Source organism: Haemaphysalis longicornis, unplaced genomic scaffold, assembly GCF_048455015.1.
Source record: "Haemaphysalis longicornis isolate Haplotype H1 unplaced genomic scaffold, Haemaphysalis longicornis Haplotype H1 scaffold_7, whole genome shotgun sequence".
NCBI classification, from domain to species: domain Eukaryota; kingdom Metazoa; phylum Arthropoda; class Arachnida; order Ixodida; family Ixodidae; genus Haemaphysalis; species Haemaphysalis longicornis.
This window is the reverse complement of record NW_027526422.1, coordinates 137442304-137467168: the sequence shown is the minus strand read 5'-3', so window position 1 is coordinate 137467168 and position 24865 is coordinate 137442304. Positions and strand designations below refer to the sequence as shown.

Genomic DNA, 24865 nt, shown 5'->3' with positions numbered 1-24865 from the left:
CATCCACAAGTCCTTGATGTCTGGTAGTAGAGACTCGTCCCATGCGATGCCCTGCCGCCAGAGCCTTTGTAACAGCAGTCTAGCTCTCACGTGAAACGGAGCGATGAAGCCCAACGGATCGAAAAGCTTGGCGAAGGCTCGCAAAACGCTTTGCTTCGTCGATGGTTGGGTTTGAAGGTCCGATAAAACGCCTTGCTTGGTGCTGACGATATCATCTGATCAGCAGTCCCATAGAAAACCAAGTACTTTGGAAATGGAGCTCTGCTCTGTAACGTTCTCAAGTGAGAGACCATCGTTCAAAAATTGGGTGCAGAGCAAGGGTGAATTCGAGCACAATTTTCTAAGCTCCATTCCTCCATCGGTAATAATGGCATTTGCTTCCGGGTAAATCTCCGATACCTCCTCTTCAGAAGACACGCCTATGACGAAGTCGCCCACGTAGAATGACCGTTGTAGACGAGCTGCATTGTCCGGTTGTGTTGTCTTCCACGTTTGCAGGTGGTGCTGCAGAGTGGCTGACAGCAAGAACGGGCTAGTCGACGCTCCGAAAGGAGCCCTAGTCATGCGCCAATCGGCGATTGTCGGGACGGTATGGTCAAAGGTCGGTAATCGGTCAACCCACAGGAAACGGAGAACGTCTGTGTCTTCCGGTTGAGTGCTTATCTGGAGGAAGGCCTTCCAGATACCCGCGGTGAGAACGAGGGGGCTGCACCTAACTGCAGGAGAAGCTGCAGGAGATCAGGACCAAGCTTGATGCCCTTATCAAGCGCTTCCTTTAAAGACGGTATCCCGTACTCATGCAATGAGGCATCCAACACGACGCGGACCTTGGTACTAACGGCTTCGCGTCGGACAACCGCATGATGAGGTAGGTAGTAGGCACTCTGTCCTATGGTTTCAGATGGTACTACTCTCTCAGCATGGCCTTACTTGAAGTACTCGCTGATGGCGGCATCGTACTCCTGCAGCAGTTCTCGCTGATTTTCAAACCGCCGAAGCGACGTTTTCAGCCTGCATTCGGGTACAGTTCGGTTCGTGGATGAAGGGAGCCCAGGTGTCTTGATCATGAGCGGTGCTACCTAGCGATCTACGCTCTTGTGTACTGCACTACGAAACTGTATGAGCGCCGGGTGTTTGTTGACGTCGTGCTCCTCGTCTGTGTCGCTTATACCGATGACGTCCAACCGGCACACCTCCGACGGGTCTCCCGCTCGGAACTCCATGCGGCAGTCATCAGTACAATCCAGAAAAAATGCAGTTGCACTGGTGCTACGTGGTGTTAGACGATGGCAGACGTCAGTGTAGGTTCCTTGAGGTACCCAGCCGAATATTGTCTCCACGTTGCACAGGGTGTCGGTGAAGCACTCGACACGTCTGGTAGATATCCTCTAGTAATTGTCACAGCCGATCGACACGCGTATCACGGAGTCCTCAGGTTTATCGTCTTGGGGCTCCTCAGCTAAGGGCAAATTCCGGTCACGCAGCATTGCAATAATGGTGCTCTATATGGCTGGGCCCTTTACTGTACAGACCTCTGGCACTTCCAGAGCATGGAGGGTCAGCTCATTTCAAAGCGGCCGCAAAGAGTTATGTTCACCCTTTGGCATTTGTACTGAAGTGGGCGGTTGCACTTTCCGAATGTGAGCACTGCCAAATCCTCAGTTCCAGTGCTGGGCAGAGATAGCTGCTGCGACAGGTCTTGACGGAAGACGGACCGTTGGCTTCGGGTATCAAGCAGTATCCGTACCGGCAGGCGGTTGCGGTTTCCGGACGCTCACACCATGGCGGTTTGTAGCAACACGGGTGACGACGACGTGTTGCTTGCGGGAGCTGTGGTCACCTACCTTTCTGGTTGTGTTTCCACCTCTCGGTTTTCAGCTCCGATAGGAGTAGGTGGTCATGGAGTGCCCGTTGCTGCTCTTCCCCAAATGCCTCACAGTGTAGAAATATGGCGCCCTGAGCAGTGCTCGCACCTGAGCCATGCTGCGGCTCGGCAATTGTGGGCAGTGTGGCCTTTCTTCCCATACTTGAAACAGCCATGCTTCCTGGACAGCCGTCGGCGCTTGTACTCCGCTGATAGTGTGGCCTGGCACCTACGCATCGCCTGCACTGGAATGTCGCTGAGTCTGCGCAGCCATGAACGGATCGGCACCTGACGATGTGGACCGTGCTGCTAATGATAGGGCGGATGGTATTTGAGGCGGTTTCACGTTGCGGTTAGCTGGCAACCTCTTTAAAGTTGGGTTTCTCGCGTGGCACTCGACTATGCTCTCTGCATTCAACCTCCACTTGGGGGAACTTCCGGATGGCCTTGACTTGCTGTTCTCGAGATTCCGCTGCAGAGTCCGCTCCCGCCGTGTCGGTCTTCGTGCGCTTGCGGTACAGGATTGCCAGATCTTCTGGCAATGAGCGCATCATCACCCGGTGCAGAACAACCGCGTACTCTGCAGACGGCCTGCCAAGGCTATCCAAACAGCCGGTACGGAACTGAATCTGTTCATTGAGGTCTCACAGACGTGAAACTTGAGACGATGACTCGATTGCTTCGATGGAACGCAGGCTGTCTATGTGGTCATCGATGATGAGATCCTTTCGGCCATAGCGTTCGGTGAGCACCGTTACGGCAAACTTATAATTTGCGTCAGTGAGGCGTATACCTTCCATTGCTCGTTTTGCAGCGCCGGCGAGGTAAGTCTTGAAATACTGAAACTTCCTAATGCCGGCGAGATCGGGGTGAGCGTGTATAGTGGCCTCATAGTGCTCCCAAAAGCCCTGCCATTCACGGCTCTCACCGGCAAAGATGGGTATTTGAAGCTTTGGCAAATTTACGCCTAGACCCGGTGCTGGTGGCCTACCCTGAGCGGCGGCATTTTCGCTGATGAGCTCTGTGTGAACAGCTCCGATAGCGTTGCTGGACTTGTTGATAGTCCCCGCAAGCCTCTGTAGCTGGCCTTCAATGAAAGGAGCAGCAGCCGGAGCGCGCGCGTTCATGGCGAACCAAAGCCTGCTCATAGCGTTGCCAATCTTCTCACCGTAGTCTATGGCACCCGCGACTTCTTCACAAAACGCCTCAACGTCGAGGGAGTCGGTGATCTCGGTGTCCATCTCAGCTAGAGCGGACCCTTTAGAGCGAAGCCCGTTGATAATTTTCTGGAGGTCGCCAATTACAGTTGAGTGCCCTACAGCACGATATCGCTGGCCAAACCAGCCTTGGGGATTTCACCACTCGAATACCGCGCCCATCCAGTCCTCTAAAGCCCATGGCGAAAAAGCGTAGCTCTCGGCAGTATAAAATGCATTGAAATGTGGAAAAATATTTCGCCTAGCCAATGGGCCGCTGCGGTTGTCTTCATGCTGAACAAAAAAAATACAAGTCGCATTCTTAAGTGAAAGATGGTGTCAGCTAGCTCCGACGATTCGAAGAATTCCCTTCGGCGAGAAAAGAAAACGGTCGGCCATAGCGGGGTGCTTAGCCACCCGAAACCACCAAAGCTGCCGGCCGAAGATGCGCAGAAAAACGCAATTTACTGCCACGACCGCGGCGCGAGGACCCGCGCTCCTCAAGAGCACGAACGTTCCCCTGACTCGGGTGTGCTATGCCATAGAACATGAGGCGAGGCCAGACTCAACGCGAGTGTTTATGTTGGGGTTTTCACTCTCCCACGTGTACGTGCACTTCGCCTGTGCACCGCGTCAGACGTTTTCTCCCCGTGCTCCTCTGTCCTGATCCACTGTAACCTGAGTTTTCTCTATTATCTAACCTTTTAAATTCTCAAACCCTATTTTCTCCCATTCGATGTTCATTCGACCCACGACCTAGCTCACAGATGGTTAAAACGTGGAGCTTTCTCCTGTGCAGATTAAGGGAACGTGAGAGACTAAAATCCAAATTGTTTCGACCGTGTCAGAAATGCCGCAATCGCGTAGATACTGACTTCATAACCCGACGAACCCAGGTTCAATGATGACCACGGAAAGTGATTGCTTTGGGGCGCTTGATGTCTTATCACTTCTTTGTTTTGTGAAACCAACGGTGCCAAACTGGCTTTCCTTCATAGCGGTTTACTCCGGCAAATGACGCCATCAGTCAGACAACAAAAGCTTCGCTTTAAAGCTTTCGCCAACCGCAAAACAGGTTTAGGCACTAACATCACTCTACAAAGATAAGGTCATTGCATGTTCTGCAAGAATGTTGCATTAGCAATGAATGAGATAAAAACTACACAGCGTAGTCATGGCGACGTTATTTCATAAATGGAGAATGCCAGGCCGTTGCGCATGCAGTTGAAAACATAAGAATTGGTAGTCGGAATGCGCCAGGAGATACACTGTTTAAATTTCACAGAATAAGTACCTTGAAAATAAAATATTTTCATCCGGAAGTGAAAACCAAAACAACGTAGAAAAGTCAAACTGGGGAAAATACAAATATAATTGATTTCAATTAATTTTACAATGCAGGTATTGATACATGCACTCGCGCAATGCGAGTCGCTCTAGCCCCTGCCCTTCTAGTCTCGCAGCGAGATCGCGAGCGTTCTGAGGCGAAGTCGGTCGCGTAAGCACGCGCTGAGATCTTCATGAGAAGAAAAAGAAGAGTATCGCGCGGGCGCAGTTGGGCCGTGCTTCGCAACGCGAACGCCACGCTGGTTCTTTTTGTCTTGTTTTGGGCACAAGTTCACCCCTAATAAACTTTGTTTGGTTTATTGCATTCGTTTCTCCGTGACAAGTACTGGGCAAAGTTATTTGCAGTGATCACGTAACAGTGAGCGACCAAATTGTTTTGGATCTCAAAACTAAAGGTAGAAACAACAAAAAAGAAAGATGTGAAACTGCTGTGCAGTCAGGACTTCAGAAGGAGCATTTTACGTGGATCCAGTGAATAAAAACCTGACGATGATATTCATCGTGAACGCTGGCTGCTTGAGAATAAAGCCTAATTAAAACAAGGGCCCACTATGTCAGAAAGCGAGCGCAGACATTCAAAAACAAAAATATAGCCCCTGACATTGCAGTAGAAACAATAACATGCAGCCGAACACTCCGGATATTCCAGAGTACACCAGAAAAATACTGAAGAAGCAAGAACAAGCGGAGGAAGCCTGGAACGGAAAACAAAAAAGGACTAATCATGCGCAGTCGCCCCAAAGAGCACTTTTCAAACATTGAGGGGCATGGATTTGGACAAGCAAAAAAGAAGAGGTGAAGTAGCAGGCGATAATAGATTTATAACTAATTGATTCTATGGTAGTCTTTGTTTTGCCTAAAAGAGGCCGAAACAGTGACGAGCATAGAAGACTGTGAATGCAAATTTATTACACAAAAATTGGCTCCAATGCATGCTGTGAAGGTAGGTGGAAAGCAAAGCTGTAAATGATAGTTCATTGTATGGTTTAACGCGCCGACGCAACGCAGGCGATGAGGCCCGCCGTAGGGGACGGCTCTGGATTGATTTTGACCACCTGGCGATCTTTAACATGCGCCGAAATCTCGTACACACGGGCGTTTTTGCTTTTCGCGTTCATCAGAAAAGCGGCCACCGCGGCCGGGATTCGAACCCGCGTCCTCATGCTCAGCAGCGTAACGCCTTAGCCACGGAGCCACCGCGGCGGGTAAAGCTTAAACGACACCCACAACAATTCTACATGCGACGTCACGTGAATTCACACATGCGGCTGTACAAAGAGTGAAACCAGAGATTCTGCTAGCCGTTACCTGGGACGGCATTCCAAATGCAGCAGCGGCCGGGCTCTAAAACGGCGGACGCCGCTGCTCTAGCCAGGCCGTGCGTCGGCAGAAAGAAAATGCAGAGGAACGTCTTTAGAAGGGTGAGCAGGAGGGCGGCACACGTGGCTACTGCGTCATCTCTCTTACTGTCTGGCCCTCACTCTTGTTTCATGTGTCGCCTCCAAATAGCGCCCTCCCCCTCCTCAGCCACTGAATCAAAACCAGCGTCTGCCACCATCTTTACGTGTGAGCGTAGCTTAGTCGCCAGGACGACGGGCTCTCGCTCCGCTTCTGTTCGAGCCCAGGTGCGACCCCTGGCGTTGCCAATAGTTTTAAAGACGATAGTCTTTCTTGGGCTATTTAAACCCAGAAATTTTCGTCTGTCTGTCCGTCTGTCTGTCTGTCTGTCCGTCTGTCTGTGACTCGATTCAGCCACCCGGCCAAAGCAAAACAATGCCTGCGCAATAGTCTTATATCGTCACAGCTAAATCTACCCGTCTATGTCCGGTGTAATGTTCATACTTGTCAACATTGTTGAAGAAGAACAAGACATTACGCAAATATGAGACAACAAATCAATACAGAAGTGATATTTGCAGTGTTCCTTTATAAAAAAATCAAACATGCTTGACTTTTGCGAAAATAAATACTTCATCAACTGCAGAAAAAGAATTCACTCCACCGTCGCCTGCTGTCGCCCACGCCACTATAGCTTCTGGCGCCATTTTAAGAAATCAACCGGCAACAGTTACGCAAGGTTCCACTAGATAGGTTCCACGTTCTGCTTGCAACGCACGTGGAGTAGGGAAACGCGGTTCTATAAACGCTGAAGTAGGGCGCCTCGATTTACGCGCGTCTTCGCCGTACGGCAGCGTTCGCATCGAGACACCCGGTTTGGAGCAGTGGAACGCGGGAAATTTAAAACCATTTAAGCAAACCTTTGGCGTCTTTACCTTGGTAGGAGCGCCACGCAAGAGGAACAACATGAGAGGTGAGCGGCAAAGCGAACGGAGGCATTTACTTCGCAAAAGCCGTTAAAGGCTGTCGTCTTTTGACGGCATTTGCAACGAAAGGAGCAGATACGCGGCCAATTTTTTTAGATGCGACGCTCAGAGCATCTCTTGTCGGCGGCCCTGTCCTTCCTGTGTACATTCGTAGTTCTCCGCAGCCGCTCTCCCCCTCTCCTCTCCGATTGCGAACACTCTCTCGCAAGGGGCATTGGATTAGATTCAATTGGCTTGGCTTGGCTTGGTTTGGTTTGGCTTGACTTAGATTGGATTGGATTTGGATTGGATTGGATTGGATTAAAGTGGATTGTGTTGGATTGTGTTGCGTCATAGCCGCAGCACTCTCTCTCTCCGCGGTCTCCTCTCCTTCGGGAGCTCTGCGCATATAACCGGTGTGCCGCTCTCTGGTGGCCTTTCGGTCGACGGTTGCTCTCCGCTTGCGCTTGAACCCCCCTCAGCGTCGCTTCACACCAGGGTTCCCGCGAGGGGAGGTGGACGTAATTTTTTTGTGAGCCTGGTGGGAAGTTTTTTGTGGCGCCCGCCACGACGAAACCGTTGACTGGTAGAGGTAGAAACCTTTGCTTTTAAAATGGTTTATTAATTAGGTAAAAATTCCTTCGTATGCAGCCTATTCACCAAGGTAAAAGTATCTAAAACTTTAACCCCCTAAACGTTCCACAGCCGAGCAAGTAAACCTGCGTTTAAAAAGGGTTTACGAACAGTTGATTTCAATCTTGCCTTAACAATATAAAATATATGCGCAATGCTACAATCTTTTTACTATGATCTGATAGCTTTGAAATCGCATTCGATTCAGAAGCGACCACCGCTGTCGTGAAATTCTTGGCATCACAAAATGCTGCACGGAGATGCATGCTTTGTAAAATTGTTCAGAACTAGTCTAGAAGAGGTTTTAGCAAATTCATTTGGGGAAAAGGCACGATTTACAATACATTCGCACTGTTTGAGTCACTTCAGAATGGCACATTACTATAGATACAGTACCGACAGGGATTCTGAAATGCTTAGTAATATTTTGCGAAAAAGGATTAGGTGCACAATTCAAAACGAATCAAAGTAGCAATGCCAAAAAATGCGGTCGCATGTTAAGGACTGGAATTGTTTAATATGTGTGTAAAAGAATATTGGTGAATTTATTATTTCCCGTCGAAATTATGACGAGTAAATTAACCAAGCTGTTTTTATGAACTCAGGTGCATGTAAGTATTCCGACAATATTAGCACAAAGCTAGCTACCACTTTTCCTAAACGTTTCTCAGGAAATGAAGTTCAGCCACGTTTGTGAAGCCAAAAGCTTAACTCGTTAATGCTACATCGTAGTTCTGTGTAGTGACGTGGTCTGCTGACGTACAATTTCGTTAACGTGACAGGCAACACGTACTACACTATAACTGCATGTTTCGAATTCATTGTTTTGCAAAGATGGGACTTTGGTCACTCGATGCTCCCGATTGTGATCCCTGTTAAAGCTTCCGATCCCCAAAGTACAGGTAAAAGTAACCTGTTTTTTTATAATCATCGTCATGGTTGCGTCGTTTTTTTCTTCGTGTAATGCTGACGGAAGGAGTTTTAGAGTAACAAGCTATTATTAAGCTTTAAAAGAAGCCTTCAAACATTGTCATGCCATATTTTGTTCTTTACTCTAGTTAAACTACTTCAATCGGCTGACCAACCACCACTAACCAATCGGCATTACACAGCTAATATTAGCGAATCGAGATCTTTAATTCAGCAGCCCATTAAAAGAACGTGGAACACTACTTAAAAAAACAATAATTTTTGTCGCTTAACGGCAGATCAACATTGGACTCAAGTTATTTATTTGTACAGCAACACTAGGCAGTTTCGCTTGATTTCAAAAGCCACCGAAAAGCAAAATTCCATGTCCCTTAAGTGTTTCCTAAAACGTTTCTGTGCACTAAGTTCACACCGATTGGCATTTTGCTCGGATATTATTTTTCTACTTAAATGACTAGGTTCCCGCGAGTAAATTTTTTGTACGACCACTTTCTTCTCGCGAAGTTTACATAAGAAAAGCTGCAAGAAAATTGCACATTAACACCTGGGCAAACTGTAGATATGTTTCTAGAGCTGACATCACCCAACCGAAATCAAAATGACACGTTGGAGCAACTATTCTGTTTAAAAAGTACGAAAACTGCTCGGCCAAAAATTTAGAAAGCGCGTTGGACAAAGCAAATTACATCCAGTTAAAGTCATTAGACAATGATTAAAACTTTCCGCGTCTTTTCAAGTACTTTTGTGAACGACCTCAGATTCCAGGTAGTGTACGTACGGCTTTCATTGCAGGGCTGGTTGGCATGGGCAGCGACTTTGTGAGCCGCTCCTTGGCTTTCATCAGGCTCATGTGCAGCGGTGTGTTGCCCTGCCGGTCGGCTTTGTTTACATTCGCGCCAGCGAAGAGCAGCATCTCCACAATGTCCCAGTGGCCTTCGCCGGCGGCTAGGAGGAGTGCAGTCGCCCCATATTTGTTCTCGAGGTCAACCATACACGTGTCCTGCGCAGAAAAAAAAATGACAGATTTATTGCTACAGTTCGCGTTAACTGGAAAGAAATTGCCTCAAGAATTCACCCGAGATGAAGTATGCAGATCAGGTAGAGACTGCAATGTTCGCAAAAGAGTGTCGTAACTTATTACCTGTATCCATCAGGGAATATGGTGCCACGAGATAAAATATTGTACCAGTCACAATTACGCTTTAACGAAATTGGTGCAGGTGGATCACTTTTAACAGCGAAGCTGTGTATGCCGAATCTCAGGTTCTCGCGGTGGTGTGGATACTTTACCCATCGGCGAGGGTTCAGCACATAAAATAATTCATAAAACATAAAAATTTCCTAGGGCCTCTACATTTCGAAATGACTTACATTTTCCCTAAAAATGTCGTCCAGCAGTGCAGCCGTGCTTAGGGGTTAAGGTGACTTTAAGAAAATAGTGTAAGACTGCTTTGCGAAGGCTGGTTTCCCCCGCATTGTGTGTTGCCCTGTGAAGCATTGCCATATACGGATGGAGTATGGTTACAGCCCCACTGTGTTCTTCTCTCCACCATCGCCGCCTCTTTACAGGGTCGCGTTCAGTGGTTACCACCCGCGGAGTCCATCTCTTCCCTGCCACTGCGCTGTAGCGCGCGCTCCCTGCAAGTCACCCGTAGGGCGCAGTAAAGCAGCGGCTGTGATTGGCGTAGCCGCGCTATAATAGAACGCATTTTTTGGTACAAAACCATTGGGTGTATTTAGTATGTTACGTTGTGATCTGACAATTTCCCTCTTCAATATACCTAATTCACAACACCGCACTTCCCTCCGACGTCCAACTCCGCTGGATTTCTTGCTAACCATGGTAGAAGGGCTCTAACGTTGTATGATATCTAAACCAGTTTTCTGTAGCAGTAATAACAAATGTCGAACACGAAAAGAAACTGTTGGGGGAAGAATAGGTTTGTGTAAGAATTAGGGTGGTAATCTTTCATGCCTTTATTCTGAGGATTTCGGGAATACCATCCTAATTTCATATTCTTGCTCTGGTAGTATGTGCTATCTTCCGGAAATAAAATCATTTTGCCTAAGGTATTCTTGGCAGCACCCAAATCTGTTCACTTCCTGTTTAAAAAAATGTAAAAAAATTCTATTTACGGCTAATTTAAGTAAAGGTTTTGTGGCAGTTGGTTCATGATTACGAGGCAAATTTACAAAAGTAGCGACAGGTAAAGGGCAGACTTTGGAAGGGCTCCCGTCTGATCTCTACTTTTTACCTCAAACGGAATACGTACTTAAGTATTCTGTTAGAAAATCTGGCAAAAGCTACAGAAGGTAAAGAAAAGTAAACAATTAACACTAAATTTTCAGGGCAGCCAACGTCTTTTTCATTGCTAATGCTACGAACTAATTCTGTATTCCCCTAATACAAAAATGTCAACAAATTCTGATGAACCATCGCCTGATGAGCCATCGCAGGAAAAATCGTCGCTCATTACAAGAGAAAAACCACTCAAAATGAGCGTTTAGAAACTTCACTGCACCCAAAAACAACTTATTCGCGATTCGCGCTTGAGCGTAATTGACGTCTTCAATAAGTTGTGGGCGACGCATACGTGGGCTTGTTATATTTATGAGAGCAAATTTACACTTATATAGGGGGAAATATACGCCCACCGAACAATCGCGAGCTAATACTCGGGCACTGGTACTCAACGGCAGGAAGAACTGAGCTTGATATTGCCCCGAACCATGCATTGGGTTTGTTTATTTGTGTTTTGCTTTTACCGCCCGGCTGCGCCGGTCTGTGTTATCTCTGTGGCAAGGGAAGCGCGTGTTCCATTCTTTCTTTCTGTGCCGCATGTGTTATCTGTTCTGATAGGGAGAGAATTCCGATCTAACGTGAACATCCCGGAATAATCTTCTTGGATCTACAATGTTCTAGACGCGTATCGACGGTTCTAGAACCACGCGCGCCGAAATATAAAAAAAGGGCCCATCTCCCCGCGAGGGGGACTCGAGTAAATGCGTCGCATAGGGGGTGGGTGTATTGCGTTAACGTTTAGTGTTTGGGGAGTTGGTGGTAGTGATAGCGTTGTATCAGCAGCTTCTTGACGTAGTTTGAATGAGTCAAGGATATAAGGCGCGTTCGTAGCCTTCCATTCTATGTCGGCTTTGTGGCGCAGTGGGTAGAGCACCATGTACCTTGCGTTCCGCCTGCAGGGTCGTGGGATCGAAACCAGGCGCCGGTAAGTATTATTTTTTTATATAGTGTAGGGGGAGGGGTGCGGACCTGTTGTTGAGAGCGAGGAGGGTAGCGTGATGCGGGAGAAAAAGAGTGGGGGAGAGGGCGCACCTTGAACGGCTGTTGCGGACGCCGATGCACGCCGACAACGCCGGGTGACATCGTGAGCTAAACAAATGCTCTGCATTTAAAAGCCTGCAGATTCTGCGACGCTCGCCGACGCAAGTCACTTTGTTGACCGCTGCTTCGCCGCCTCTGTATTCTTTTGAGTTTTTAGGGGAGCACAAGTTCGCTCCAATAAACTTGTTCCTCCTTCAAGACAACTGCGTCGTCCTTGTCTTCGCGACAATATCGACACAGACTTGTAAGAGTGAAGCCGAGTGCGGAACAATGTTGGGAGAAGTATGTTACGAGTTTGTAAGATGACACTTTGCGGAAACCTGTCCCATATCCAAGACCCACCAAACTGCACTCTTAGGAAAAAAAGGAGCAAAATAGGGGCTAAATTACGGTCGTTAGTTTTCGCGGGCAAATTTTTTTCTTCAAGGGAAGTAACTGTGGCAGAGTGTGTGCCATGTGCACAAATGCGGACTATATGGTCCGCCGCGGCGATCCATAAGGAGTACCAGGAAGCCGAAAGGCATCCATTTAGTCTTTTTTTCTGAGTATTTAATCGCCTGTAATGGCGTCGTCATTGCCATTTCTCGCATTTTTCTGTGGACAGTTTGATTTACAAAACACAATTCCTTTCAGTTAGTTGGTCCTTTACTTTGCGCCGCGGGAGAAAATATGGATACTAATTATAAGAAAAGAGCCTAGGGTTAATCGACCGGCGGGTAATTAGCGGCGAAGTGTGATGGGTAGACGCTTCTCGGTGAGATTATGTTAATACGCTGTATTGAATGCGATTCGCGCGAGATAACAGCGGCGAATGAAAGATTTCAAGCACGTCAACAATCAGAAGACAAATATTAGTGACTATAGAAAACGTTGATCCCCAAGCGGAATGAATATGTATATGTTTAAAAGACGAGAAAGCCGCATTCGTTGCTGATGACAACTGCAAATTAAAGGTGCTCGCTACGGCTAAGCGCCTTGAAGTTATCTTTTACATTCGCTACATAATTGGCCTCAGCACCGAAGCTATGACAATATTGCAACCACTGTAAAATCCTGCGGAATATCCCACTCCCTATCGTCTAGCAACGCTAACTTGAAGAATTGGGGGCTAAGAAACACCGAATTTGGTTTCGCCTACGCAGTAAAATATGGTCTGTTTCTCTATTCTGACACTCACATATATGACCGCTTTCACATGCGATACCTAGAGTAGTTAAGATATTTTTTTTATTTGTTTATTTATTTTTACATACCACCGATCCCATGAGGGATTTTAGCAGGAAGGGTGTGAACATAAATGTTTGAATAAGTACACAATAGAGACGCATGCATTGCGATAAAGCACAGAATGAAGCTAACAGAATTGGATCATTTAGAATTTTCAGATCAAGGAAAACATAAAACAAAAGTGAAAACAAAAGTTTTCGAAAGTAAACAAATGCAGCGACTTGAATAATTGTTGGCACATTGGCATATGCATCAAACACTAATCGAACACTAAAAATGTACTTAGTTCGCGCTAATTTGTGCGGAAACAAACGGGTCATCCGATCCCCCAGCCACCTGCCCCAACAAGGTGATGAGTTGCTTGTTCTTTACGAGAAAAAACTTTCACCATTATCCCGTAGGGGAACCCTGAGTAGTATGCGAAGCAGCCATGGGGTCGACTCAAGTTCCTACTAGTTTTCAGTTCAAACCCGGCGTGGCGGGAGGAGAATGAGGGGAGCGGAGCGCGCGCGCGCGTAATTTATACCGCTGAGCTAGAGTGGCACCCCCAGCGGAGTATGCAGAGGGTACCGTCGCGTCTCTAACCCTAAGCTGCTTCGCATTATCGCGCGCGGAGCCGCAGGTGTTGCCATTCGCTGCTCAATCCCAGAGAGGGGAGAAGCTTAGAGAGGAAAGGAGCAATGGCGGAGAGGAGAGGAGTATCGGAGAGGAGAGGAGAAATGCCTCGCATACTACTCAGGGTTCCCCTACTGGGAGATGACGACGGTGGTTGAACGCGAAGCCATCTCGTGGTGGATTCTTTGGTCGGCCAATCCCTAGGGGCATCCTTCCACAATCATCATCACCGGTACCTGGACAGGCATGCGCAGTGGGTGTGCTGACGGCGGACAACAACGACAAGGGAGGGAGAGACACAGCCCCGAGCATGAGATGCTTCGCATCTCAAAGAAACTGGTTGTGAGGCTGTTCAATGAATCAAACTGAACAATATTCCCTAAAGTTAGCAAAGCGCCAAGCGCCAATGGCAAATCGCGGTCCCGGTCGACTTCGCGGATAGAAAATCAGACACCAGTTGCGATGAATCTGTCGCATTGTGCACTTACGTATAATCTACAGCAACGTTTGCACGGCGGCGTGGTATAGTGATGCCGGATTATTTTCTGCGACTCCCTTTGAGCAATTAGTCTTTGGGGAGTATCGAAACGGGCCAACCGGGTGGCGGGCTAACCGCTCGTGCGCTGTCATTTAGTCTCCAAAGTGAGTAATGATTGTGGTAAAGGCCATTAGTCCCCCACAAGAGGAAATTTTAGTCAGCTTTGCCTGAAAGTCTGGAGAATTCTTTCGACCAATTGGGGCCTGCAGACACAAATATTACGAATATTCCCCATTGGCAACACGGGTATATTGAAATTCAGTTGATTGTTTTCAAGTATAAAACACAGTAAATATATTCTCTAAACACGCGTTCTAGCCGTAAGCAAAAATGCGCTGTTGGACGTTTCGCTCTAAAGAAGCTTAGTGGAAAGGAGCTACAATTTTGGGGGTCAAACACACGATTTTCTAACACAACATTAACGTTCCAGTTCTGACAAGATACTGTGGTTTATTTTTGTGGGCCATCGGCTGTCCTGTGGTTTTGCTTGGCGAGCGACGTCCTGCTGGCGGGTCGATTTGGCAAAGGTTCGACCACTTCGGTCCTTCTCCAGGGCGTGTACGACGCACAGTTGCACTGCGGCGAGCACAGCTTGTGGAAAGCGAGAGGCAGACGTCGGAGGTTGAACCGTGAACGCGCGAACGTGCCCGGCTTTCTGCTGGCGTTTCTTTTCGCGCCAAATGAGTCACGCTCGCGGAATTCGCGCGTTGGCATCGTTGCCTTTTTGAAGTGCGTTTACGGGGCCATCGTACTGAGAAATGACAAACCTTGCCATGCCCGACCACGGCGCCAGCTTTCGACGGTCATTAGCGTCATGATGCACTACTTCGCTTCTCCTCGCCTACACGGCAGCACCTTCCGCGTCAACAAAACTTTTTTGCAGTTATGTTGTGTTGGTTGTGCTGGAGTCATTTCCGTGACGGATATGATGTCAGTTAAATATCTGTGTATCACAGCATAAACTATTTTCGTGTTAAAAAACTAAGGTCAGGAAAAGCCGTGAAGCTATCACAAATTACCTGTCTTAGTGAAGAAAATTCATTTCCTTCATTGCATGGGCAATTTCGCAGAAATAAGCGATGTTAGCTGTAACTGGCACAAGCAGAATGACATTTATTAAGAGCGTTACCCGTCCGTCACAGCATAAAATCTCGCGAGGCGAACACGTCCCCTCGCCTTGCTTAGCAACGGCCGGGGAAGCTGTGCATATAGCTTTGCGCTCAATTCGCTAGCCTAGGCATGGCTCCGCCGAGCCTCACCAGCTCCTGTCAAGGCGTGACATCACTGCCCAACGCATGGTACATAGGCTCGTGTACATCGGTGTCGTTTATACCTGCGTGTAGGCTTGTGCCACGTGTGGAGCTCGCAAAATACTACAAAGAAAAGTAACACGCTCCAGTAAGCGTGCACCTGATAAGGAGCGCTCGGCTTCGGCCAGCTCGGCCTTAGAGAACACTTTGCCCAGCATTCGTGACGTTACCTCTGGCGTGCTGTTCTTCTTGCCAATTCACGGGCGTTCGCTCCCGAAGTTGGAAGCACAGAAAACATCGCGCTGCACACCCCGATTTCGTGAAGTCAAATGCCACAAGTTCTAGCGCGTGCTAACGTGGTCCCCCTTGGGAGAGATGTGAGAGCGTGGGTATATTTTAAAACGCTCCCGGCCTACCAGTCATAGAGGGCATTCAGCGGCAAGTTCGAAAATCTATGTGAGGTGCACCAGCCGTGCTTCCGACGAAGGTAGACGCGACCGCCAGCTCGGCTGTTTCTCCAGCATTGCACCAGTAGTGCAAGCTGCGTCAAATTCATGGGCGAAGCCCCTTAGGTGCTAGGGTTGTCCGCGTCACCTGTCGTCATCGCTTCATATAGCCACGGTACCAGAACGTTGGAACGTCGCGCTAGAACTTAGGCGAACTAAAAGAAAGGTGTTTAATGTATAAAACCGGTTCAAAATAAACTGACATGTTTTAAGTACATGTGGAACACTCTCGGCCCGCATCAGCAGTCGTCAAGCACAAGCAGAAGCTGTTTGTAGACAGGTTAGAATGTGGGTCATACTCAAATATCCACCGGGTATCGACGCTAGGCCTTATCGGGTCGGGTGGTCGATTGAAGCAAGAAAAGCTTCGCATTGACCTGTGCCACTACACGAAACTGGGGCAAATAGTGCCTACAAATTGCTTAAATCCGGTTCAACGCAACAGAGGGCGTTACTGCCTCAGCAAGCGCGAAATTGCTCCTCAAACAGGTGTTTCTCTGGCGTCCAATCGGCACACGCCATGTGGCAAGAGAGACACTTACAATCTTTGAATACAGTGCTACACTTCATGCTTCGCCCTTTGCCAGGTTTTACGTTAGTGGAGATGGCCCGGAATTGTTTTCGGAAACCACTGTTTGGGAATATCGAAGTCCAGAAACCATTCAAGACGTGCCTTTTTCTGTGCAACAAAACATGGCGTTACAGAAAATGACCCCTTACCTGCATCAGTAACGTCTGTACAACACTGTAGTGGCCGCTGGAGGCTGCAAAATGTAAGGCAGTGTATCCTTCCGCCTCTTGTCTATGGTTAACAAGATGGTATCCTTTAGACAGGATTTTCTCCACCACACTGAAAAATTTAAAAAAAAACCACGACCAAGTGTTATGGCTTTGCAAGAATATTTTGGGCCAAAAACAATGGCAGCGTTCGAATTTGTCAGTGAGAGCGAAGCGTATGCTGAGTTTCAAACGGAGAAACAGCGTCAGCGAATTCCGTACAACCTGTGCAACGGCACGAGGGAAAACGTAATGCAACAACGTGGTTGACTATCCAGTTAATTCGGTTTCTTGTTCGCAATGCCTATCCGCCTGGCCATACAGGAATAAAAGTGCAATACTTTTTTTTATTAGATGTGCGTGATAAATATTTATGACGCAAGTTATTCCTAGAAATATCTATGCAAGATGACGGTAACTCTTGCACGTGTCTAAACGAAACTACTATGAATCCCAAAGTCATCGAAAGGCTTCACGCAGATGAAGCATGTATTTCGGGAGAGCTCTGGATATCGCAGTTGTGACCTCTCATGAACAGGGCGCTACAGATATTTAATTAGACAGTGTCTTGATATTACTCAATGAAGCTAAACACGAGGTTGCGGGTAGGATTCCCGGCCGCGGCGGCCGCTTTTCTGATGGAGGCGAAAAGGAAGAACGCCCATGTGTACGATATTTCGGCGCACGTTAAAGATCTCCTGGTGGTCAAAATTAATACGGAGTCCTTCAGTATGGCGCGCCTCATCTACTTCGTTGCGTCAGCCCTTTAAACCCTACAATGAATCAATAAATACTGCTACATTAAGAAATTCATAGTGATAAAACACTGCGAATTAAGACACGTGCACTGAAGAAGTTGGTGAAGATGTTTCTATAAAATAATTTTTGTAGAGTGCATCAGCTGCCCTTGCATATCATTGCCCGATTGCGAAGTGGCTTATCTGGCTAAGAAGACTTAGGCTGTGATTGTTGTATGGGCTTCTGATATATACTTTATGATTGCTATGTACGCAGCCGCTCTTATATATCTTTTCACTGTGTAATAAAACTCACCTCTTACTAAGCGTTCCTGTGGTTTTATTTTTGGCACGCCTGGGCTCTCTGTCGCCGCACTATAAATCTTCAACACCTCGCCCAATTCTTGACTGTTGTAAACAAATGCCCCCCTTTCGCAATAATACTCCTCTTCCACCCAAATACACCCCCCCCCCTAATTGTGAATAATTAAGTTGCAGAAGAAAATAGCGATGTTTGAGTGCATGTTATAAGAGCACAAACAACCACCCTGTTATGCCTGAGCTACCCGCCAACTTTCGATCGACACTTGAACGCTAACTGGACAGTTCGCCCAACGTGTTCTCAGTGGCGGACTCGATAGAGAATTCGTTTCACAGCCTTTGAAATGCCTCTGAATTGACCATGTAGCACGGGTGTTAGACACAAAATTGCTCAAACGCGTTTGGTTTTCCACTTACGTAACGCTCAAATAACCAGCATGACCACTCACTGCCCCTGTGAACGCTTTTGTGTCTTTGTGGCTGCAGCTAGAACTCTGTCCCATCTTGTGTTCAAGGGCTAAATTTTTGAACTGAACAGGCCGCGCCGTGAGTGTGAGTTTTGCTTATATAAACTCCCTGTTAACGCCGTTTGTAAAAGAACGTAATGCCGTAGTGGTCAGGAAACCACTAACGCCAGAAACCGGCCCAGGTTAGCCATGATAGGTTTTCTATGAAGAAATGCGGGTAATGTCTCAACTATTTGACCGTGTGATACACGGCATTAAGTGTTATTGATTGTGATAAAGCGACGTCTGCGAACATCGGTCTTTACAGCCTCAATACCTGCTTCCTTCATAATCAGCTGGCCGCGATACCCTACTCAGACTTGTGGTATCCTACGAAATCGTAGAATATCACAATCGTACTGCGTAGTATGCAATGATACCCAAGTGGCCATGGTGAATTTTCACCGATGTGCGCACTGCTGGTGCTTATCTTATTCCAAACCCCCATGTTGCCTGGCGCGCAAATATTTCTATGTTTTTTTCCGAAGCATCTGAATTGTCGTGGATACACGCGGAACAGGTTTAAGCTATATATACTTCGGGGCTCATATTTTAGAAAACCTTTTATGGCACCCGTACGTTCAATATATCACTAATATTACCCACCACGCGCTCCCCTTCCTTTCACGTAATTCTTTTGGAGTTCCCACTTCATTAACACTGCAGCTCTATAAAGCCCTTCTTCCTCCGTACATTGAACACGCCTAATCTGTATGCGATCCGCACTCCACTAACCTCGTCTTCAGCTATGAAGCTATTGAAAGTCAGGCCGCTCGTTTAATTGTTTCGTATTTATGCCCTGTCATCCAGTGGCCGATAGATACTATCTCGCTTATGTGTTTTTCAAAAAATATTTTGCCCCAATGAGGCCATAAAACTCACACTTTTTCTAGTTCCCACAAACTTGTCATCACACACTAATCATCCGCTAAAATGTGGTGTGCCAAACACACAAACTGACTCCTATCTTAACTCGTACGTTTCAATGAACAGTTTTCACAGTAATCACCATGCAGTCTCTATTGCCTCTATCAGTAACGCTGCGCACATGAACTCCGCAGTCACCTATAATTTTCTATAAATTCCCTGCTGTTGATTAGCTTTTGTTTATTATTGTATCCTATCTTCCCTGTAAGGTGTCAGGGCCCCCAGAGAAAATAAATTAAATGAAATTAAATGAAATTAAATTAAAGTTGCTCCATAAGTTTTAGTTACAAAACAACACTGCATAGCAGGAAGTATATCTGCAGTTTCTGCACGGTCTTTAGTCACGCAGTAAAATGGGACACAAGTTAGAGGAACACCGTTTCAGTGATTCATATTTTCTAAACACTCAATAATTACCTACTATATAGATGAAAGCTCCGTCAATACTTACGCGGCGTTCCCTTTCAAAGCGGCCACATGAAGAGTGGTGAGTCCGTATTTGTTGGTTACGTTGAAATCCACTTTGGGCAGCGTGACCAGCTCATTTATGATTTCGCCATTTCTTTTGGCAATTGCAACATGGAGAGCAGTGTTTTCGCTGTCGTCCTGCAGAAAAGAGAGGTCAGTTATGTGGAACAAAAATGTTGCTTAAGTGGTGTTTCCTCGTGGTACCTGAGATGGTTACGCAGAATATGCATATAACATAGCTATCCACACAGTGCGTACATAGAATCACGCAGCGTATCTCAAGTGAGGGCTAAGGAGACCACGAAATAAAGCTCTTGTAAATTTCAATAATTACCATGAGGAGAAAAATTGATCTAGCCTACATGCATATATGCATCCGCATACACACACATTCGAATGTAAATAAGAAATAAAATCCAGCTGCCAAGAATGCCAAGGAAACCACAACCCAGACAAAATATTTCCGCCCTTTGTAACCTTCAAATGCAGATTTGTTAGTTGGTAGCGAAAACAAAAACTCATGTGCTGTTATACCGACTCGCACTAGAACGCTCAAATAAGACATCCTTCATTTAACAAATGAAGAAATCTGGTCCACTAGGTTCATGGGTTTGAAGTGTCAACCAGTGGTAAGACGCTACACAAGGCGGGAAAAACACACACACTGACGGCATTATACTTACAAATGGTATAGCAACCCGCGCGCTTTATTCCCTTCAACTTAGTTGTGTATATTGCATTAATACAATTGTGTCTAATGTTTTGATGGGTCAAAATGTAGCGCTTTATAAGTCGTAGGCGCTGGAGCTGTGGCTCCTTGAACAAAAAAAAGCATTCTAATTTACTCTTGCCGAAGCGGTGCGATTGCTGTGAGCAGGAAGAGCGGCCATAAAGTGCAGTCTAATGAGGCAACGAAAAATATGCGGGAGAACATAAATCGCCGCGTCTAGTTCCGGGATAGAAGCACTGATAGTGTGTAAAAGCAAGAAGTGAGAAAATTCGCGAAGGTATCACTCCCACACCATCTTGCCTGACATAACTATTTGGCGTGTACACAAATCTCTAAACCGCGCTATGAACTGCTGCGGACTACCGTTGCCACCTGCCATTTCTATTTCGCTTGTACCCTAAACCCTAGACGTAGCTATTAATTGCTCTGAACTACCGTTACCGCATTTAATAGATATAATAAAGTTTGCGGCAATAGGTAAATTAGCCTGCCATCTTTTAACTAGTTTGCTCGTTGTCACAACACAAAAAAAAACTTGTGACTAGAACCTCTCTGCATTGCGGATCTATTACGATCATTAAATCGTAAGTTCAGACGCTGCATTAATAAACGTAATTATTTGCTCTCTTTATATCGGACGCCGACAAAAAGTATCAAAAACGTGTCGGAAGCGGGTATCTCCGATATCCGCTTCTCCCAAGCACAGTGGAGGATTTAAAGCAATGCCTAGCCTCTTCAGGTCATTGCCCTGTATACTTATAAGTCGTAATAAAAGTCATTGTGGGAACATGCTCTTTTTCTCTTGAAAACTCCCCACTCATAGTACGTGTTTTTTAAAAGCTCTGTTGATGCTGCCTGGACCAGTTTCACGTGTCAGTCTTGAAAAGAAACCCTTGTCGTACACAGAACTTGCAAGCACGATATCAGAGTAGATATTTAGCAAAAATGCTAGTGCGACATTCCAAGGCGACTATTTTGTGGGCGTAGTCAAGCTGGAGAAAACGACATTTCATGGCTAAATCTCCGATGTGGCGGCGATACACTTTTTCTTTACTGCTACATCAAAGGTGTATTTTTTATTTTGTTGTATCGTTTCCGGAAAGAAATATTCCACCCGTCTTCGTTTCTAGTACACCGTGTCTACCGGGTTTCTTTGCTTTGGTTTCTCTCGCTTAAGGCGCTGATTACGACTGCAAGAAGACTTGCACATGTCGCAGCTTCCGTATACTATAGAATCACGGTTTTTGCGTAGCTGGTGTGTCTGCGTGTTACTCATGTGGCTGCACGTTTAATTGTAAAGCGGCACGCACTGTTTTACTACGTTTAAATATCGTAGTTCAGTAACTTTTTCGAAGCCGGAACAGCGGAAAGACCCTGTTTTTTCACCATTCCACAAAGTAGGTATGTGCAAAGAATAAACGAACAACTATAGCGGCAATTTTGTTTTACCACAGGTAACGTGCGGAAATAGCATAGAGGCAGCGCATCGCAATACTAATGTGGAACACCCACGTTCAAATCCCGTCACATAAAAAGTGTGTTTTTTAATTTACCATTTAAACCAGCGACCATTTTCTTGACCGCACAACAACAGCAAAGACACTTTTCTGTTCACTGGGACACTTAAGGTTTTTTTTTTAAAAAATCGAGTTCGTCTAACAGATGCTTTTTTCCAGCTTGCATAAGAATTTACGAGAAAGCGTCAGCATTAAATCAACACAAATATTTTGGTGCATCTTCAATATCAGCGAATACACATTCCAGCCGTCACGAACTTGCAAGTGGCTGGAGGTGGTATAGCGACTGTGTCAATCACATTGCAGATCTCCGAGTAGTTGCGTAACAGCTCTTCTGTATCATTCAATCTCAGGTTGATGTAAAAAAATGTTTCTCCCATTATGCTAGCACGAATTCTTTCTTAGGTGCCACCCACAATCCGGAAAGACCACTGCTGCTCTTCGCAAGCGTTGGGAGCGGACGAAATTCGATAACGCCGAAATCTAAGGTAACATTCTAAGTAACGTTTAACCTCAAGAAAGAAAGAAGAAAACTATTGCAGAGTAAGAACGTCAGCATGACGCGAGTGAGTGTCAGGACGCAGCAATAGACAAGAGACGTTCAAAATAAATTCGTATCGCACTTCGAAAAGAGGAAAGTGAGGATATTGTTCAATGGCTTAATGACAACCTAACAATGGTCATCACACTACCGGCGGCACCTGTGGGAGAAGAAACACGTAGAAATTACTCTCAACTGGAAAGCGGAGGAACTCATTGCAAAAGTTAAGAACATGAAAGTGCCAACCCCAGGAGGATCAAATTTAATGAGCAGAACAATTAAAACTGATTACAAATGCAAGGGAAACGACTTTTTTGTGTACAACACTGCAGTAATTGAGATAATGCTTGAAATGAAAAGAAGCCTAAACTCAACTAAGAGGAAGCTAGATTTAGGCAAAGGCAATTTACACATTCAGAGACAAGCACGTTAATATTACGCACAACACGAACGAGATAATAACAGTACCAGAACAATTCTACACCAGGTTATACGCCAGTGACGTAAACAGATGGAATACAATGGAGCGTAAAAACTAAGCTTGCCCTATAGCACTTATAACTGCAATATTAGTACAAGAGGCTCTCAGGGGCACCAAAAGAGGAACCGCTAAGCGTTATGACGGTATGTCCGCGAATATTCTAAACTAAATGGGAGATATTGTACTGGAAATGATTGCTGCGCAGTTTTCAATACGTTTAAGAACTATAAAGGTGGCAATACATGAAAGCAGCAACAATAATTCTCATTCACAAGAAGTAAGACAATAAACAGCTTACTAATTACAGCCCAGGTAGCTTACATTCTGTGAAGACAAGATGTTTAACAAAGTAATAGTTAACCACATAAGTAAAAGCCAAGGTTGTCAAGAGCCGAAAGAGCAGGCTAAGTTTGGTAAAAAAATCGCAACACTGTATGACATCTATGCAGTCATAAACTACTATATAAATCCGCGGGTAGACTAAAGCCCTCTACATGGCATTTATAGACCATGGAAAAGCATTTGATTCAAAACACACCGCAGCAGTGCTGGAAGCAATAAAAGCACTGGAATAGAGTGCACCTGCATGAGACTTCTGTACGACATAAATAAACGATGTGCCGGCAGCACAATTCTTCACAGATGAAGCGACAAACCCTCGATCCAAAAAGGCGTCTCACAGGAATCTACAATGTCGCCAAAACTATTCACGACATGCCAGAGGAGGTATTCAGGAAGCTTGAAGGATAATGGACACTTACATGGTCACTTTATATTTATTCATTAATAAATATGAATAAATTTAAAGTGAGAATGAAGGAACATGCTGAAACCGCCCTATTTATTTCATGCAATGACGCACCAGAACAAGTAAAAGATCATATCTACCTCGGAGAGGTTATCAGTGGTGACCCCATTCCCGAGAGAAATTGGCTGCAGAATAGGCTTGGGTTGAGGGCTTTCGGCAAACACTCCCAAATAATTAAAAGGGAGCTACCTTTATCACTCAGAAGGAGAGCATACAAAAAATTCACCCTGTCCGTGATGACATATGTAGCGGAACCGTAGTGTCTTACTAATCAACTCGACAGCAAATTTAAATCAGCTCAACCGGCCATTGACCGATAATTAACAGGAGTAAAACTTCGGTACAGGAAACCGGCTTCCTGGATCAGGAAACGAGCTCGACTGGATGACACAATTATTCAAGAAAAGAAAATGAAGTGGACTTGCAAATGGCTGCCCGTGTTATGAGAAGAAATAACCGCCGTTGCACTACCAGGGTAATGGAGTGCATGGCAAATAGTGGGTCTTCAAGGGGAACGTGAATTACTTGATGGAGAGATGAAATAAGAAATGTCGGCGGGGTAGGAATGAAGTTGGGCAGCACCGAACAGAAGACGTTGGAGGTCAATGGGAGAGGCCTTCTTGCTGCAGCGGGCCCAAACAGCCTGTTGGTTATGACAATGATGATCATGAAATCTAAGGTTAGCCCTAAAGTTGCAAGAACAGCAAAGAAAGCCTAGTACGTCCATTTTACGAGCTCTCATCACAAAGCACACCGGATTCTTCTGCTATGGTACTATGCCAAATGACATACCAAATCAAAACGAAATTCAACAATTTTGCACCGATCTAAAAATCAAAAAATAAACAACCTCTTGTAAAAAGACAATTTCGTGAAGGGGAAAAACAGGGGCGGACAAATAGGTTTAGTGAGGAGAATACAACGTTTCTTTTTTCTCTAATATTTCCGAAAAGCGCGTGTTTATGTTAGGGGGACTGCCATGAATTATCACAGGATCGCCTCTAGAAGGCAAACACTCTCCCGAATGCATCACTCCAAAAGTCGACATCTGTTGCCGAGAAATCGTAACTTAGAAAAGGTAAATAATGTAAAAGCTGTATACGAGCTCTGTACCTGGATATTGGGGTTAAGTGACTGCGGGTGATTGGTTAATTCCCGCACGCAGTCCACAAAGCCCAATTTGACGGCAAATTGCAGAGCTGTGTGGTGGTTCTTGTTTGTAGCATTGATGTTTGCTCCTTTGCTCAGTAGAAATTTTATCATTTCTGGTTGGTTGCTGTAAAAAAGACACGGCCAAAAA

General features: G+C 46.0%; 1 protein-coding gene across 6 annotated transcripts in view; it reads right to left on the bottom strand.

Annotated features, from left to right (window-relative positions):
- LOC144147054 (uncharacterized) overlaps nt 1–24865 on the bottom strand; it is a 148167-nt gene that overhangs the window by 25665 nt on the left and 97637 nt on the right. For all 6 annotated transcript variants that reach the window (XM_077679083.1, XM_077679082.1, XM_077679084.1 and 3 more), the window contains 4 exons: nt 24679–24841; nt 19472–19626; nt 16473–16602; nt 9052–9273 (listed from right to left, as the gene is read on the bottom strand). In XM_077679083.1, the coding sequence (XP_077535209.1) occupies nt 9052–9273; nt 16473–16602; nt 19472–19626; nt 24679–24841 (670 nt within the window). The remainder of the gene's footprint in view (nt 1–9051; nt 9274–16472; nt 16603–19471; nt 19627–24678; nt 24842–24865) is intronic.